Raw genomic sequence first — 13,425 nt, 5'->3', positions numbered from 1 at the left:
CTTCGGGGCAGCCAAGCCCCAAGTCCCCTGAGGGTTACCAAATAAAGTAATTCTCCAGGGAACTTGCAGCAGCAGGGGTATTAACCCCAATATTAAGGCCAGATTCCAAAGTCAAATACAATGATTGCACAAAGCACAGGAAATGTCTCTATTGGTACTCCTCCTTTGTGAGAGGCTCTGAAGCAAGGAGAAGCAGCAAAGGCTGGGGTTGAAAATTATGTTCTGTTGGGCTGGGTCAGGCTGCCCCTGTTCTACAGCGGGCTGAGCTCCATGCGAGCGCTGGGATAAAAATAAAACCGATGTGCAGCACTGGCAATCCAACAAAGCAATTCATGTGGATATTGTTTGATATAAGCCAGCTAATAGTGGTTGCCTTGCAGCCCAGTACAAGGAGAACAAGTCGCTTTTCTGCACGGTGGAGTCATCTGATGTTTGCCTTAATTTCTGGCAGATTGGGGCAGCGTGAGTCAGATGCTCTCACAGCTGTCTCGGGCGGGGAGGAGGCCAGCAGGGACCCTGACTCACCAGAGCCGCCGCATTCCTTCCGAAAATGCAGCTCAGCGCCTGGAAGTGAAATCGCGGGCTGGGGGGCAGCTCCGAGGTTGGGGAAGGCGGGAGGAGCGGAGCGCTCCGTGCGGGGGGCAGGCAGCGAGCCCAGCCCAGGGTGGGCGCCCCGGGGCCGGGAAAATCCCGACAGACGCGTCTGGCTGGCGACCGCCGGGGGCACAGCGCTCGCCCCTCGCCGGCGGCAGAGCCCGGGGCCGCTGCCCCGGCAAGCCCCGGCCCCCGTTACCTCATTGCCACATTCCCCAGCGAGTGAGCTCAGCTGTGCCGCGGCCCCGCGCCTTTTATGGTCAAACAACTTTGGCTGGGCGAGGCTTTTTTCGCGAGTTGGGAGGAAACGCTGCGGCTCGGCAGCTCCTCCGCCTCTCGCTGCTGCTGCTGCCGCTGCTGCAGGCGGTCGGGGCAGCCGAGCAGCCCGGCCCCGACAGCCGCAGCCGGGGGTGGCATTCCCCGGTACCCCCGAGGTGAGTGTCGGCTCGGCTTGGCGACAAAGCCTCCGTCCTTCGCCCCGGGGGTGGCGCGGAGGGCTGCGGGCTTCCTGCCGCTCCCTCCCGCACGGCTCTGCGCCTCGGAAAGAGAGCCCTTCGCTCTCGCCGCTGGCTCCAGCGGGGTGCTTGGCCCTCCACAAAAAAAGCAGGTTTGTGTGTGTGCGTGGTTGAGTTTTTTCGCTCCCGGTGGAAGGGAGGCGGCTCCCGCACAGCCCCAGCAGAGGGGAGAGGGAAGGAGGGGGTGCTGCTGCCGGGCTCTGCTCGGGACAAGCTCTCTTTTGTGTGCGCATGGATGACCGAGACACCTCGCGAGCCTTTTTCCAGATGTGCTCGAGAGAGGAATCTGAGGCCCTTTGTGCATGAAATTTGCCTAATTTATGAGTTTCTGTCTCCCTGGGAGTGTCCTGAGAAAGCGCTCGCAAAGTCGTAGAACTTTCCAACATTTTAAATATGTTTGCATAGCTTTTTAGTGTTTTACCCGGCTTTTCTTCCCTCCCTTGCGTAGGGAGGAGGCAAGCCCAGCATCTGTAAGAGAAGTTAGCTCCGAATAACCCCCTCCCCCAGCCCGGTTGCTTTAAGGCTTTACCTTACAGCTTGCATAGCTGATAGACTTTGCTCTCTTTGAAGCCTTGTAACTTTGGGGCAGGCTGGGAAAAATTTCTGGATGAAAAGCGGCATAACTCCTGAATCCGTTTAATCGGTTCTTAATGTAGTTTTTTTGGGTTTTTTTTTTGTTGTTTTTTTTTTTTTTTTTTTTTTTTTTTTTTTGTGGGGATTTTTTGTTTCGGTGGGGGTTTGGGTGGTTTTTTCTTTTTTTTCTTTTTTTTCTTTTTTTTTCACTTTTTCTCCTCTGGCTCCCTCCAGTTGGGAGGAAGTTGACGGATGGGGCAAGTACAGATACGGTGTGTGGAGCTATAGGGGCTCCCAGTGTGGCTGCTGCCAAACTGCTTTTACCAAGAGAAGTGAAAAATGTCATTCGGGTCTCTGATTCTTCAGGTTCTTCCTGCTTTTGTTACCCCGGGAAAGGGGCAGGGCTGTTGAGAGTGGTGTCATGGCATCAAAGAAGTGAAAGCTGACTGGATACATAACAGGTGGCAGACCTTCTGGGAACGGACCCTCTTACTGAAGGAAGTGTCCCTTGGTTCTGTCCTCTTACTTCCTCCTTCTCTCAGAAGGAAACAGTGCATGAGGCAACTTAGGTATCCTGACTGTGACCTTTGGGGATGTCTTTCTTCATAACTCTACTTGAGTCATCCTAAATGCTGTTACAGCAGGTAGAAAAATCTCTTCCCTCAGGGTAAATGTGAGGATGAGAAAGATTTGAGATTAGTTCTGTTGGCGGGACACTCCCTCTCCCACAGCTCTCACAAGCTGCGCCACAGGACCTGTGAGAGCTGTGTGTTTCTGGTGAGGCTTAGATAGCATTGGCATTTCTCCCAGGGCTGGAGGGGGTGACTCTGCAAGGCTAAGCCTTCTCAGCTGGTTTGGTCTGTGTGTGGGTGGACTGATAACCAGAAGTGAGGATGAGCAGGGGCAGCTGCGGGGTGGAGACAGCCCTGGGCAGAAAGTGCCCAAAGTGCGACGCAGGGTACCGGGAAATAGACTGCTTTGGGTTAAGGGAGACAGCAGCTGCTGGGTGCAAAGCCAGTGGGTTTTTGTTGCGAGGCAGCCAATGTCCCTAGAATATGTGTTGACTAACCCTGTGATTAGAAGTGACATTGTCACTGTAGTGTTCTGTTCATAATGCTGTCAAATCTGGTAGAACTACTGCCAAGTGATTCATTGCACCCTAGTGAAACAGTGGAGCCTGAGGCAGAAGTATCTAAAGAAAGGCTGTAGGTCTTTTTAACAGCTTCTGAAGCTTGGTGGGAACTGCAGAATGGAGGGAGGTCAGTCCCTTCTGACTGGCAAGTCTGTTGACCCCTGACAGTTTGGAGAAGTGAGCACAGACCTTGCTAATGACTCTTCTGCCTTGGCCCTTTCCCATTCTGAATACAGGGGGAATGCTCAGCACAGCCTTTTGGCTCCTGCTTATTGTTGCGACCTCGTTCTGCTTTTGAAACTCCTAGAAGAGTTGTCCAAGTGTATGCATCTTATCAGCGCTGCGCAAAGGGAAGGAAAAGTTCAGCAGCGTGGACTTTGTGTTGCCACACGCTTGTGACCTGGGGAAGCTGGGACAGGTTGCTGCTGTATTGTGGCACACTGTGAGCCGTGGGAGCGCTTAGAAGGGGGCAGGCGGGTCCTACCAGCAGCCAGGGGTTAATCGGGGTGGGCGGATGTTTGCGGCACCAGGGCTGCCTGTGGCAGCAGCTGCTATTGTCCGTGGGAGAGGCCGGCAGCGCGGAGGGGCACTGACTCGGACGTGCCAGCGTGAAAAGCTGGCACGGAGCCCCGTGCTGACGGCAGCCCCATTGTGCTGGGGTGTTAGGAGGGCTACGGGCATGCCAGGCTTTACAACAAAGCGTCTGGCTCCGTGGAGGCTTCTAGCACGGGTGAACTGGCTGGCCTGGATCGCAGGGCCGGGGCAGTGTGGGGATCCGGCCCTGCTCGGGGGGCCTGCTGCGTTTGCGGGGCCGGGCCCGGGGCTGCGGCTCAGCCCGGGGAGCTGCGGGGCCGGGCCCGCGGGTTCGGCTCAGCCCGGGGAGCTGCGGGGCCGGGCCCGCGGGTTCGGCTCAGCCCGGGGAGCTGCGGGGCCGGGACCGCGGATGCGGCTCAGCCCGAGGAGCTGCGGGGCCGGGACCGCGGATGCGGCTCAGCCCGGCCCCGCGGCGCTGCCCGCGCCCCTCACGGCCCGCGGGGCGGGCGGGGGGCGGCGGCATCCGGGGAGCGCTTCCTCCCTGGCGGGGGCGGAGCGCGGCCGGGGCCGGCAGGAGACGGCGGCTGGCATCGCCCAGCTGCGGGACACGCTGCGCTGCCCCGCCGTGCGGGCTCCGGCGGCATGGAGGGGCCTGGAGGTAAAACGGGGGGGTGCGGGGGAGAGCGGGCGGGGCTGGCGCTGTCACAAGCCGAGCTCCAGAGGAACTGGCTGGCGTTATCGGGGAATGGGGGAAAGGAAATGCTGGCTCCACTTCTGGGGTATCCTTTGGGGTGCGGGGATCACCCCCTCTTTTGGTCACCTCAGGTGCAGGCTTCCAGTGCAGTGGAAATCTGGGTTTTCTCTGTTGCGAGAACCCATTTGTGGTTAATGCCATCCTGAGTTGAAATGGTGAAGTGTTATGGCTCATTCGAGCTATCTGCAGTTTCTGTTCTTCCTTTTTTCTGTGCTGGTCTTGTAAGTGCACTGCTCAGGCACCTCAGCCTCTAGCCTGAGTTAAATGCCTGTATCCCTTTGTTTCACATATTCTTCTCCATTGATTTCCACTCTGGCCCAAGGATGACTTCATACAAGTTTCCCTCCTCTTTCCTGCTAGGTGCTGAGAAGATGGCCTCCCCAGGTGCCCCAGGGACCCGCATGACATCCACAGTCAGCATCAACATTTCTACTCCTTCCTTCTACAACCCACAGAAGAAGTTTGCGCCTGTGGTTGCCCCTAAGCCCAAGGTGAACCCCTTCAAGGCTGGGGGTGCATCAGAGTCATCGCTGCCCCCACCACCTGGTCCTAGTGCCCAGCGTGCTCAGATAGGGAAGGTCGGGGAGATTCCATTGCCACCCACGTCCCTGCTGGCAGAAGGTAGGTGAAGGCTGGCATGGCCAATGTGAACGTGCATTTCTGAATTCTCAGGGTGGGAGGTTTGTAGCTGGGCTGAATATGGGAACAGGGACATAACAGGTCTAAGTGATGGATATTCTTGCTGTAGAGGCTAGCAGGTTGCGAGAGATAAATGGATTGGAAGGAGATCTCAAAGTACGTAGTGTCTCCATTAGGAAAGAAAGGGGGAGGCTGTCCTGCACTGCACTGATGCTGGAGGAATGCAGTGGATTTTTCACAGTATTCCCTGGGTGCCCAGTTGTGTAATTGCAGTTGGTTTCTGGCTAGCTTGTCTGAGAGCAAGTATGTTGCAGAGAAGTTGACCCTGATAGTGATGAATCACACTGTTCTTCTTATTCATTGGTCTCAGCTCAAGTTGCTTATCTCTCACTGTCCTTGTGGACTCTGCAATTGCCATCTTTGATGCTGAAAAAGAGAAGGGAGAAATAATTGCATGAAAAAATAGTGGCAGCGACGATAAACAGGAAGTGAGATTTAGAGTTTGGTTTGTATGGCTTGTACAGTTTTGTACTTTTTTCCTAGTGGTTTGGGTTGGGTTTTCCTGTGTAGAGTGACTTCTTGTTTCACTGTGGTTTTCTTATTTCTTTCTTTTTTTGTGTGTGGCCTTTTTTTTTCCTGCAGTGGTAGAATGGTTTTTTTTGTTCCAGGTTTTGTTGCTTGGTTGGTTTTGTGTCCTTTAAGATGCAGGTCACTGGCTGTGTGATGCTGTAGTTTGAAGTCATGATCAGCATGGGGCCACCAGGAATTTCAGTAAGAGACCTTTTGCTAGTCCTTGATACTGCCTATTTCCTCAAGGTTCTGTCAAGTAAAGGGTGTGCCTCAGTTGGGACACACGTGTTCAGAGAATGCCAGCTGCTGGTTCAAATTTCTTTTCGTTCTCTGTTAAGCAGAGACTGCAACACTGATGTTTTCCAGGATAGCATGCTAAGTTAGTGAGCACCTGACCTGATGGTAGGAAGACTGGTCCTGTGCTTAGAGGACAAAAATGACTGAGCCATTTTTCCCATGTCACAAGGACATGCTGATGCTTCTGCCTCCTAAAATTGTACCAGCTAACTCTGATGACCTATTTCTTGTATGTTTTTGGCTGGAATCTTGTCTGTGGAAGCCAAGGTCCTGTCTTAGGAGTTGGCATTTTCTGCTGTAGTTGTCTGGATTAGGAATATGTTTGTCAGAAGGTCACAGACTGACAAATATTATGTGAAGTAGACAGATGGATGTTAAGTCTTTTTTTCAATATACATTGTGAGTAGAGCATTAGGTGTTGATTGCTCAGCTTCTCCTGTCATTAAAGTGGGCATTATGGAGTAACTAGACACAAAAACTAGCAAAAGAACCATTTGTCATAAGCTGCTGTGTCATCATTAAGTAAGGGCTGCCAGCAAGATATCTGAAGTACAGATGAGCCACCAAAACTCATCATGAGAGAAATGCATCTGATTTGATGCTTCTCTGGTGCATATCTTCAGTCCTTCTGTGCCTTTCTTACAGACTCCCCTAAGTGTAGTATGATACAGAGCTGTAGCAGTTGGACTCTGTCTTAAATGACAGGATGGCTAAGTTAGTTTTGCTGTAGGAATGTTATATTTAGTATTGATTATTCTGTAAATCTGGTATAACAACTTGGTGGGGAAGTTTCTTGTCCTGTGAATAATTCATAAAACGGGCTTTTGGTGCATCTGAAACAATGTGACAACAGATCAGGGTTTGGTTTCTTATGGCTTCAGTAAACCAAAAGGCAAGCATGTACGAGCTTGATCCCAAACTGTAATTTCAAAGAAAAAAAAATACATAGTATTGCTCCCTCCCCCCAGCAGAACTTCTGCAGCACAAGAAGCTTGGAAGAGGTGGTGCATACCAGGGCAGTTTATGCATTCCACAGGCTAATAAGATTTTGGCTTTCATTTTCTAAAAGGCCAGTATCGTCTCCCTTAGGTTACAGATGAGAAGTCCTTATAAAGCTTGTTGACAACAGCTGGATGTAAAGATGAGACAATTTGATTACTGCTGTAAAAAGTTACACTTGGAGTAGCTGGAGTGAAAAGCTTGGTGTCTCACCCTACTACTCACTGGGGGTAGCTGGGAAGAGAGGTGGGTGTCTGGAAGAAGGCATGTGGAAGTTACACCTTCTCATCTTCAGTGTTCTTTGCTGTGTGGTCAATAAGAGGACACTTTCTCCCCTATATGGTTAAGGGAAGAGGAGTCACATTTATTTGTCTGTGTTGTAAATAGAAAATGGTTGGTTTTGCCTGCTCTGCATCTTTGGCAAATATGAATAGGTGGAAGCAATGGGGTTTTCTACAAAACTGAGGTGCTCTGTGCCTTTCAGCTTGCTTTAAAGGGTTTAGGAACATTTCTCATGTCCTAAGGTATATTGGGTGTAAGGACACACTAGCCTCAAAAATCAAAGCTGGTTTTACCCCCCAGAAAAAGAAAGGCATTTCAAAGATTCTTCATATGCTTAAGGGATAATTGGCCCAGCTTGCTTTCCCCCCTGACTTGTTTCTTGTAGTGCTTCCTATCCTGCTATGAGATTCCAGCTTATTTTTGTGTAAAAACATAGGCTTTCCAGGGTCCTGGGTTGTCCACTGGCATTGCATGTCTCCTACCCTGTGTTCAGTAATCTGAGACAGTTTCTGGCAAGAAAAGGGTATGCTGGGGACCAAGGAATAAGACAAGGAGTGGGAAAGGGCATAGCAAGATGTTTCCCAAATATACAACAACTCTGCCTAGTGACTAATAGCAGCAGTTACTGAGGAAAGATTAAATGATTATGAAAAGCTTTGGACAAGGTGAAAAACAGCCTGTGGAGTTCAGTTGTCCTTGATGGGTGCTGAGGTCCTGTGAGTACAGGGAAATCAATGTGCACTCACTGCCCAGAAGGCTGATGGAATCCTGGGCTACATCAAAAGGGGTGTGACCAGCAGATCGGGGAGGGACTCCGCCTCTCTGCTCCACTCTTGTGAGACCCCACCTGGAATGCTGCATCTGGCTCTGGGGTCCTCAGCACAAGAAAGACGTGAACTCAGAGTGAATCCAGAGGAGACCACAAAGATGATCTGAGGGCACGAACACCTCTTTTAGGAAGACAGGCTGAGAGGGCTGAGGTTTGTCAGCCTAGAGAAGAGAAAGCTCTGAGGAGAATTCATTGTGGCCTTCTACCCCCTTAAGGGGGGTTGTGAAAAACAGGGAGAGGAACATTTTCTGTATACAGATAGTAAAAGGACAAGGGTTTTAAACTGAAAGAGGGCTCACTTAGATTAGATGTCAATAAGAAATTCTTTACTTAGGGAGTGGTGAGGCACTGGAACAGATTGCCCAGAGAGGTAAATGCCCCATTTCTGGAAGTGTTCAAGGTCATGCAGGATAGGGTCCTGGGCATCCTGATCTAGTGAGTGACATCCTTGCCCATGGCAGTGAGGTTTGAACTAGATATTCAAGATCTCTTCCATCCCAAACCACTCTGTGGTTCTGTGATCCTGCTTCCTGCAGTACCTTCCAAGAACTCTCCTGGCTAGGAGTAAGAAATTATCTGAAGTTGCTTTTATTCTCATTCTTCCCTATAGACCTGCCGCTGCCACCTCCTCCTCCACCCGGGGAGGATGCAAGCTTCTCCTCAAACTGTGCATTTCCACCACCCCCACCACCCTTTGAAGAACCTTTTCCACCTGCCCCAGAAGAAGCTTTTCCTTCTCCTCCTTCTCCACCACCTCCTCCTCCTCCAATGTTTGATGAAGCACCTGTGAGCAAGGTTCCTGCCCCACAGGTGAGTGAGGTCCAAGGAAGTGTGGTTTCTGTGTGGTGCTCTGTGAGATGGGACAGGTTCTCGCTCCTGCTACCAGCCCATGGACCAGCAAAGATTAGGGTCAGCTGGCTGGGCTGCAGCTCTGTGGGGAAGGACCCAGGGTTCCTGCTGCACAGTGAGTTGAATTCGAGCCAGCAATGCACCCTTATGGCAGTAAAGGCCAACCAACGATGTGCTCGGCTGCACTTGGGAGAGAAGGATGAGGACAGTGAACACTCTTCCCTTCTGTGCTAGTGAGGCTGCATCTTGGAGGACTCTATGGGCTCTTCAGTATAATAAACCCTCTGGAATACTGAATGAGATGCAATCCAGTAAAAGGTCATAGCAGCCTTTGGGGGTTGGAGCAGAAGAGGCTGCCAATGCAGGGGTCTGACTGGAGCCTGCAATACCTAAAAGAGGGCTGGAGAGAAGACAGATTCTTCATACTTGGGCACAACAAGAGATAATGGACAGAAGTTGTGGCAAGGGAAGTTCCTCTTGGACAGAAGAAAACCCAGTTCCACTCCAGGGGTGGCTCATTGCGGGCATGTGTGCCTAGAAAGACTGGGGAATCTGCATCATTGGGAATGTTGTGAAATTGTCTGGATGGTGCCCTGGGCAACCTGGTGTTGCTTGGGAATTAGCCCTGCTGTGAGCAGAGTGTTGGATTCCAACCTAAATCTGAGAGCTTCCTTGAGCTGTGCATTCTCCCAGTGTTTGTGGACCTTTGGGACAGTGTTCATCCTCACCAAATTGTTACTGATTCAAAGCAAGGAGTAGATCTGTACCACAGCCCAAAGTATCAAAATATACTATTGTAAGGGAATGATACACCCATTTCTTTGGCTGCTCCTGTAACATGCTCTGCTCCCTTTTTCCTCGTGGATGGCGGTGTAGGTACGTGGCAAGATGAGCAGCGTTGATCTTGAGATTGACTCACTGTCTGTAATGTTGGATGACATGGAGAAGAATGACCCCTTCAAATCCCGGGTGAGCTGTCCAGAATGTTGCAGGTGGAAGAAGAGATGACTGGCTTGCTGAAGAGGTAGTGAGAAGGGTGCTACTGCAGATTAAAATGTCAGGATAAACCATAGCACAGAAGTGTTGGTGAAGGACTGGAAAGCACGGATCTTGCAGCTTGTCTTGCACTTGCTAAATATGTCAAGTGTGGAAACTCCTCGCATTCTGGGTCTGGGATAGCTGCTGGCTGACTCATTGTTAGAGATGGCATATTTTCTCTTCTACCTTGCTGATACCTGCCTGTTATCTCTCTGCTGCTTCTCTTTACAGATAACTCCAGGATCCACAAGTTCTCTGGAGAAACCATTGGCTCCAAAAGCCCCTGTGGAAATACCAGTACCACCTGCACCCAAAGATGCTCCTCATTCCTTTCCTTCCAAGTTCACACCAAAGCCAAGTGGAAGCTCATCTTTCAAGCCCTCTGGGGTGGATTTGAACCCCACCCCAACCCCATGGGCAGCCCCACAGCAACGCAAGGAGCCCCAGGCACCAGTTCCTCCACCCCCATCTCTCCCTTCTGCTCCACCTATGCCTAAATTCTCCCCATCTCCTGTTGCTGGCTCTCCTAAATCTGTGTCCAAATCAGGTGACAATGTTCCCATGGCTCCCTCAAATTCAACAAGATCTCCTACATCCCTTCAGACTCAGTTCACAGCCCCTTCACCTTCAGGCCCCTCCTCTAGACCACAGCCCCCCAATTTCACCTATGCCCAGCAGAGGGAAAGACCCCGAGTGCAAGAGAAGCCACGCCCAACAGAACAACCTGCTGCTGCAAAAGACACGGTAAGGGAAAGAGCAAGAGCCATGGGACTTGTGTCTTTGGGCAGGCACATTGGGAGTGAAGTTGGGAGGATGAGGGCTGATCTGCCCCAGGCTATGGGAGGCTGTTACCCATCTGAAAGAGAGATGTAACTATAGAGATAGTGGTGGAGGACTTCATGTAAAGGTGGAAAGAATCAAGCACAGTGGATGGCATTGTTCCTAGTGATGAACAGAGAGGACCTGTAAAGGCAGGAGAAATAGGTTTATTAGGGACAGGGTGGGAGGGAGTCTGTAGTTTGGGATTGAATGTTTCCTCTTCCTCTGCAGCATAGACCCACAGGTAACAGTGCAGATCCACCTCGGGGGAATTCCTGTCTGACAATGAAGGAGGTAGAAGAGCTGGAGAAGTTGACCCAGAAACTAATGAAGGACATGGAGCATCCACCCCCAGCAGAGGCTGCAACTTCTGGTGTGTGCCTTCAATGGGCAGCAGTAGGAGTAAGACTGTGATGGATTTTTCCTCTCTCCTGATCCCTTTCCTCGTCCATTGACAGAGCTCTGCGGCTTCTGCCGGAAGCCCCTGTCACGAACCCAGCCAGCTGTGAGGGCCCTGGACCGCCTCTTCCACGTGGAGTGCTTCACCTGCTTCAAGTGTGAGAAGCAGCTGCAGGGGCAGCAGTTCTACAACGTGGATGAGAAGCCGTTTTGTGAGGACTGCTATGCTGTGAGTCACTGGGGTGAAAGCTGCTGGAGAGAACTGAGCTCGCTGTGCTTGTTCTCTCTTGCTTTTTCTTCCTTCCATCTTTGCTTTCTGTGGTGTAGCCTCACAGGGGTGGGAGGTGGGATTCATGTGTCTTACTTGTTTTCTTTGGGCTCAGAGCACCTTGGAAAAGTGCAGTGTCTGCAAGCAGACCATCACAGACCGGATGCTGAAGGCCACTGGTAACTCATACCATCCCCAGTGCTTCACCTGTGTGATGTGCCATACCCCCCTGGAGGGGACCTCTTTTATTGTGGACCAGTCCAACCAGCCTCACTGTGTGGATGACTACCACAGGTATGGAGAGAGCAGAGCATGTGCATGTGGTGTATGAGTGAAGGCAGATTCCCTCACACCTGCTGCTTTTTGCTGCAGCGTGGGCTTTGGGTTGCCCATGTCATCTGTCTGGCATGAAGTTAAAAATGAGTCAGCAAAGCATTGAGGTGCCTTTCCACCTAAGCATTTACTATTCCTCTGCTGCTAATGCCATTGAACAGCACTGAGAAGCCTGCCTTGAGTGTCAGCATGGTGGTCACGGTCTCCTCCATGGTTCTGTGTTGCAGGAAGTATGCTCCACGCTGCTCAGTCTGTAGTGAACCTATCATGCCAGAGCCTGGAAAGGATGAGACAGTGCGTGTTGTTGCACTGGAGAAAAATTTCCACATGAAATGTTACAAGTGTGAGGTAAGCCTGGTAGCTCCACTCCTCCCATGTCTCCTGTGCCCATCACCAGCAACTGGGCACCTTTGTTTTCTATGCTGACCAAACACTGAAGTTGTTTTGAATGAATCTGTAGTGTTTTTGAAGCATCTTAAGAAAAAGATTATAGACATTCACAGGCATGAACACAGGGTTTGTTGCATTGTCTAATACCCCAATACATCAGCTTGTGTATAGGAGGGGAACTTGCTGAGATTGCTTTCCCCTCAAAGCAGCATCTGCCAACTAGCACCATCAGGGACAGAGCAGTGGACTGTGAGCGATTATCCTGATCCCATGGGGCATTTCTTACATCCTTGAATGTCTTCACCCTGTTCTTGGCTGTCCTTGAGTTCCCTCCCTCTTCTTTTCCTCTTCAGGACTGTGGGAAGCCCTTGTCCATTGAAGCAGATGAGAATGGGTGCTTCCCTCTGGATGGGCACGTGCTGTGTATCAAGTGTCACACTGTCCGTGCAAAAACAGCACGCTGAGAAGCTCGGAGGGGGCATTCCCTCGAGCACTCAGTACTCCTCCCCTCCCTGCCATTGTCCTACCCCTCTGCCTGACAAGGCAGACTGCTACCAATGGAGACTATGCCAGCACAGTTTTTACTCGTGTAGCATTCACTGCTCCTAGACTTCACTCTGCACACCCACCAAGAAGGGGCCTCTTCTGCTGTCACTGCTTCCTGGCCACAGTGTATTCCAGGCTGGGGGCTGTGATCAAGGTGAGTGCACAATCGCTGTTCCCTCAAGACTCTGGAGGAGAAACATCAGACCTCTGCCACCGCCTGGTGGAAGAAGCAAGAAAGACCTGGTGGCAGGTGCTGGGAAGGGCTGAGAGCATTCTTCAGTTCCATGGAGCCAAGAATGATGATTTGACTTGAGAAGGTGGAAGCCTGCATCTTGGCACCACTTCTGTCTTTTATTTTATATCTTGTGACACCTCATTATCAGGATGTCTTCCTCTGCCTGCTCCCTCACTTGGGTTAGAGTGTGGAGGCAGAAGGTAGTAGGAGTCTGTTACTGTTGCTGGAAAAAGCTAACCTGCTATAGCTTTTCTGTCTCTAATGGATTTTACTGATTTACTGTCTTGTCATCTTTTTCCTTAGCCAGATTAAACTGGCAGTGTTTGAAATACTACTCTGAGTTTGGAATTTTTTTTTTTTAAATCATTTTCCCCTTTCCAAAATGAATTGTTTCCCAGTGTGGTTTCTGGACAGCCAGGCTGGGAACCAGAGTAGCGAAGCAGTCCAAAGAATGCTTGTTTACAATTAAAGACTGTCATAAGGACAGGCAGCACATGGTGAGGAGGCGTCTCAGAGCATGGATGAAGATTCAGCAGCCTGAGGAACGGCTCCTGTTCCAGGAGGGTTTCTTTCACTGCTGTCAGTGAAAGCTGTGGTGGAATTGCAATGTACTGTCTGGCTCCAAGTGTTGCTGCACTGAGCCCCATTTCCTGGACCAGAAACTGTCTCAAACTGAACAAACATTTTGAGTAATGACACTGTCCAACCACTGTTTGCATTCAATAAAATGTGTGGGTTTTTTCCATTAACCTGTGTCTGCTGTATTTGTTCAGCCACCCATGAGAGTTGCTGTCTTTGGCAGTAGAACTGTCTTGTATAGCTTTTTTATG

General features: G+C 50.9%; 1 protein-coding gene across 6 annotated transcripts; it reads left to right on the top strand.

Annotated features, from left to right (window-relative positions):
- The first annotated feature begins 675 nt into the window (after positions 1-675).
- On the top strand, positions 676-13,344 carry ZYX (zyxin). Of its 6 annotated transcripts, none has more exons than XM_056504531.1 (10): positions 836-1,028; positions 4,463-4,723; positions 8,329-8,528; positions 9,444-9,536; positions 9,837-10,349; positions 10,656-10,797; positions 10,883-11,052; positions 11,207-11,385; positions 11,652-11,772; positions 12,168-13,344. In XM_056504531.1, exons 1-10 carry the CDS (start codon positions 851-853, stop codon positions 12,276-12,278), a joined length of 1,968 nt encoding a protein of 655 aa, XP_056360506.1. In that variant the 5' UTR covers positions 836-850; the 3' UTR covers positions 12,279-13,344. The 6 variants fall into 6 exon arrangements, with proteins under 6 accessions (XP_056360516.1, XP_056360506.1, XP_056360552.1 ...); XM_056504577.1 differs by lacking the exon at positions 836-1,028 and adding an exon at positions 1,044-1,201; XM_056504560.1 differs by lacking the exon at positions 836-1,028 and adding an exon at positions 3,453-3,544.
- The last annotated feature ends 81 nt before the right edge of the window (positions 13,345-13,425 follow it).

Source organism: Oenanthe melanoleuca, chromosome 1 (genome assembly GCF_029582105.1).
Source record: "Oenanthe melanoleuca isolate GR-GAL-2019-014 chromosome 1, OMel1.0, whole genome shotgun sequence".
Classification (NCBI taxonomy): domain Eukaryota; kingdom Metazoa; phylum Chordata; class Aves; order Passeriformes; family Muscicapidae; genus Oenanthe; species Oenanthe melanoleuca.
This window is presented reverse-complemented; position numbering and strand designations above follow the sequence as displayed.

What these genes read in the sequence shown, in the direction of transcription:
- ZYX (XM_056504531.1), top strand. Translation starts at nt 851, where the DNA reads ATGGTCAAACAACTTTGGCTGGGCGAGGCTTTTTTCGCGAGTTGGGAG. An exon ending in TTTGTGAGGACTGCTATGCT is followed by an intron (nt 11,053 to 11,206) that starts GTGAGTCACTGG and finishes CTTTGGGCTCAG; the next exon opens with AGCACCTTGGAAAAGTGCAG. An exon ending in TGTGTGGATGACTACCACAG is followed by an intron (nt 11,386 to 11,651) that starts GTATGGAGAGAG and finishes TCTGTGTTGCAG; the next exon opens with GAAGTATGCTCCACGCTGCT.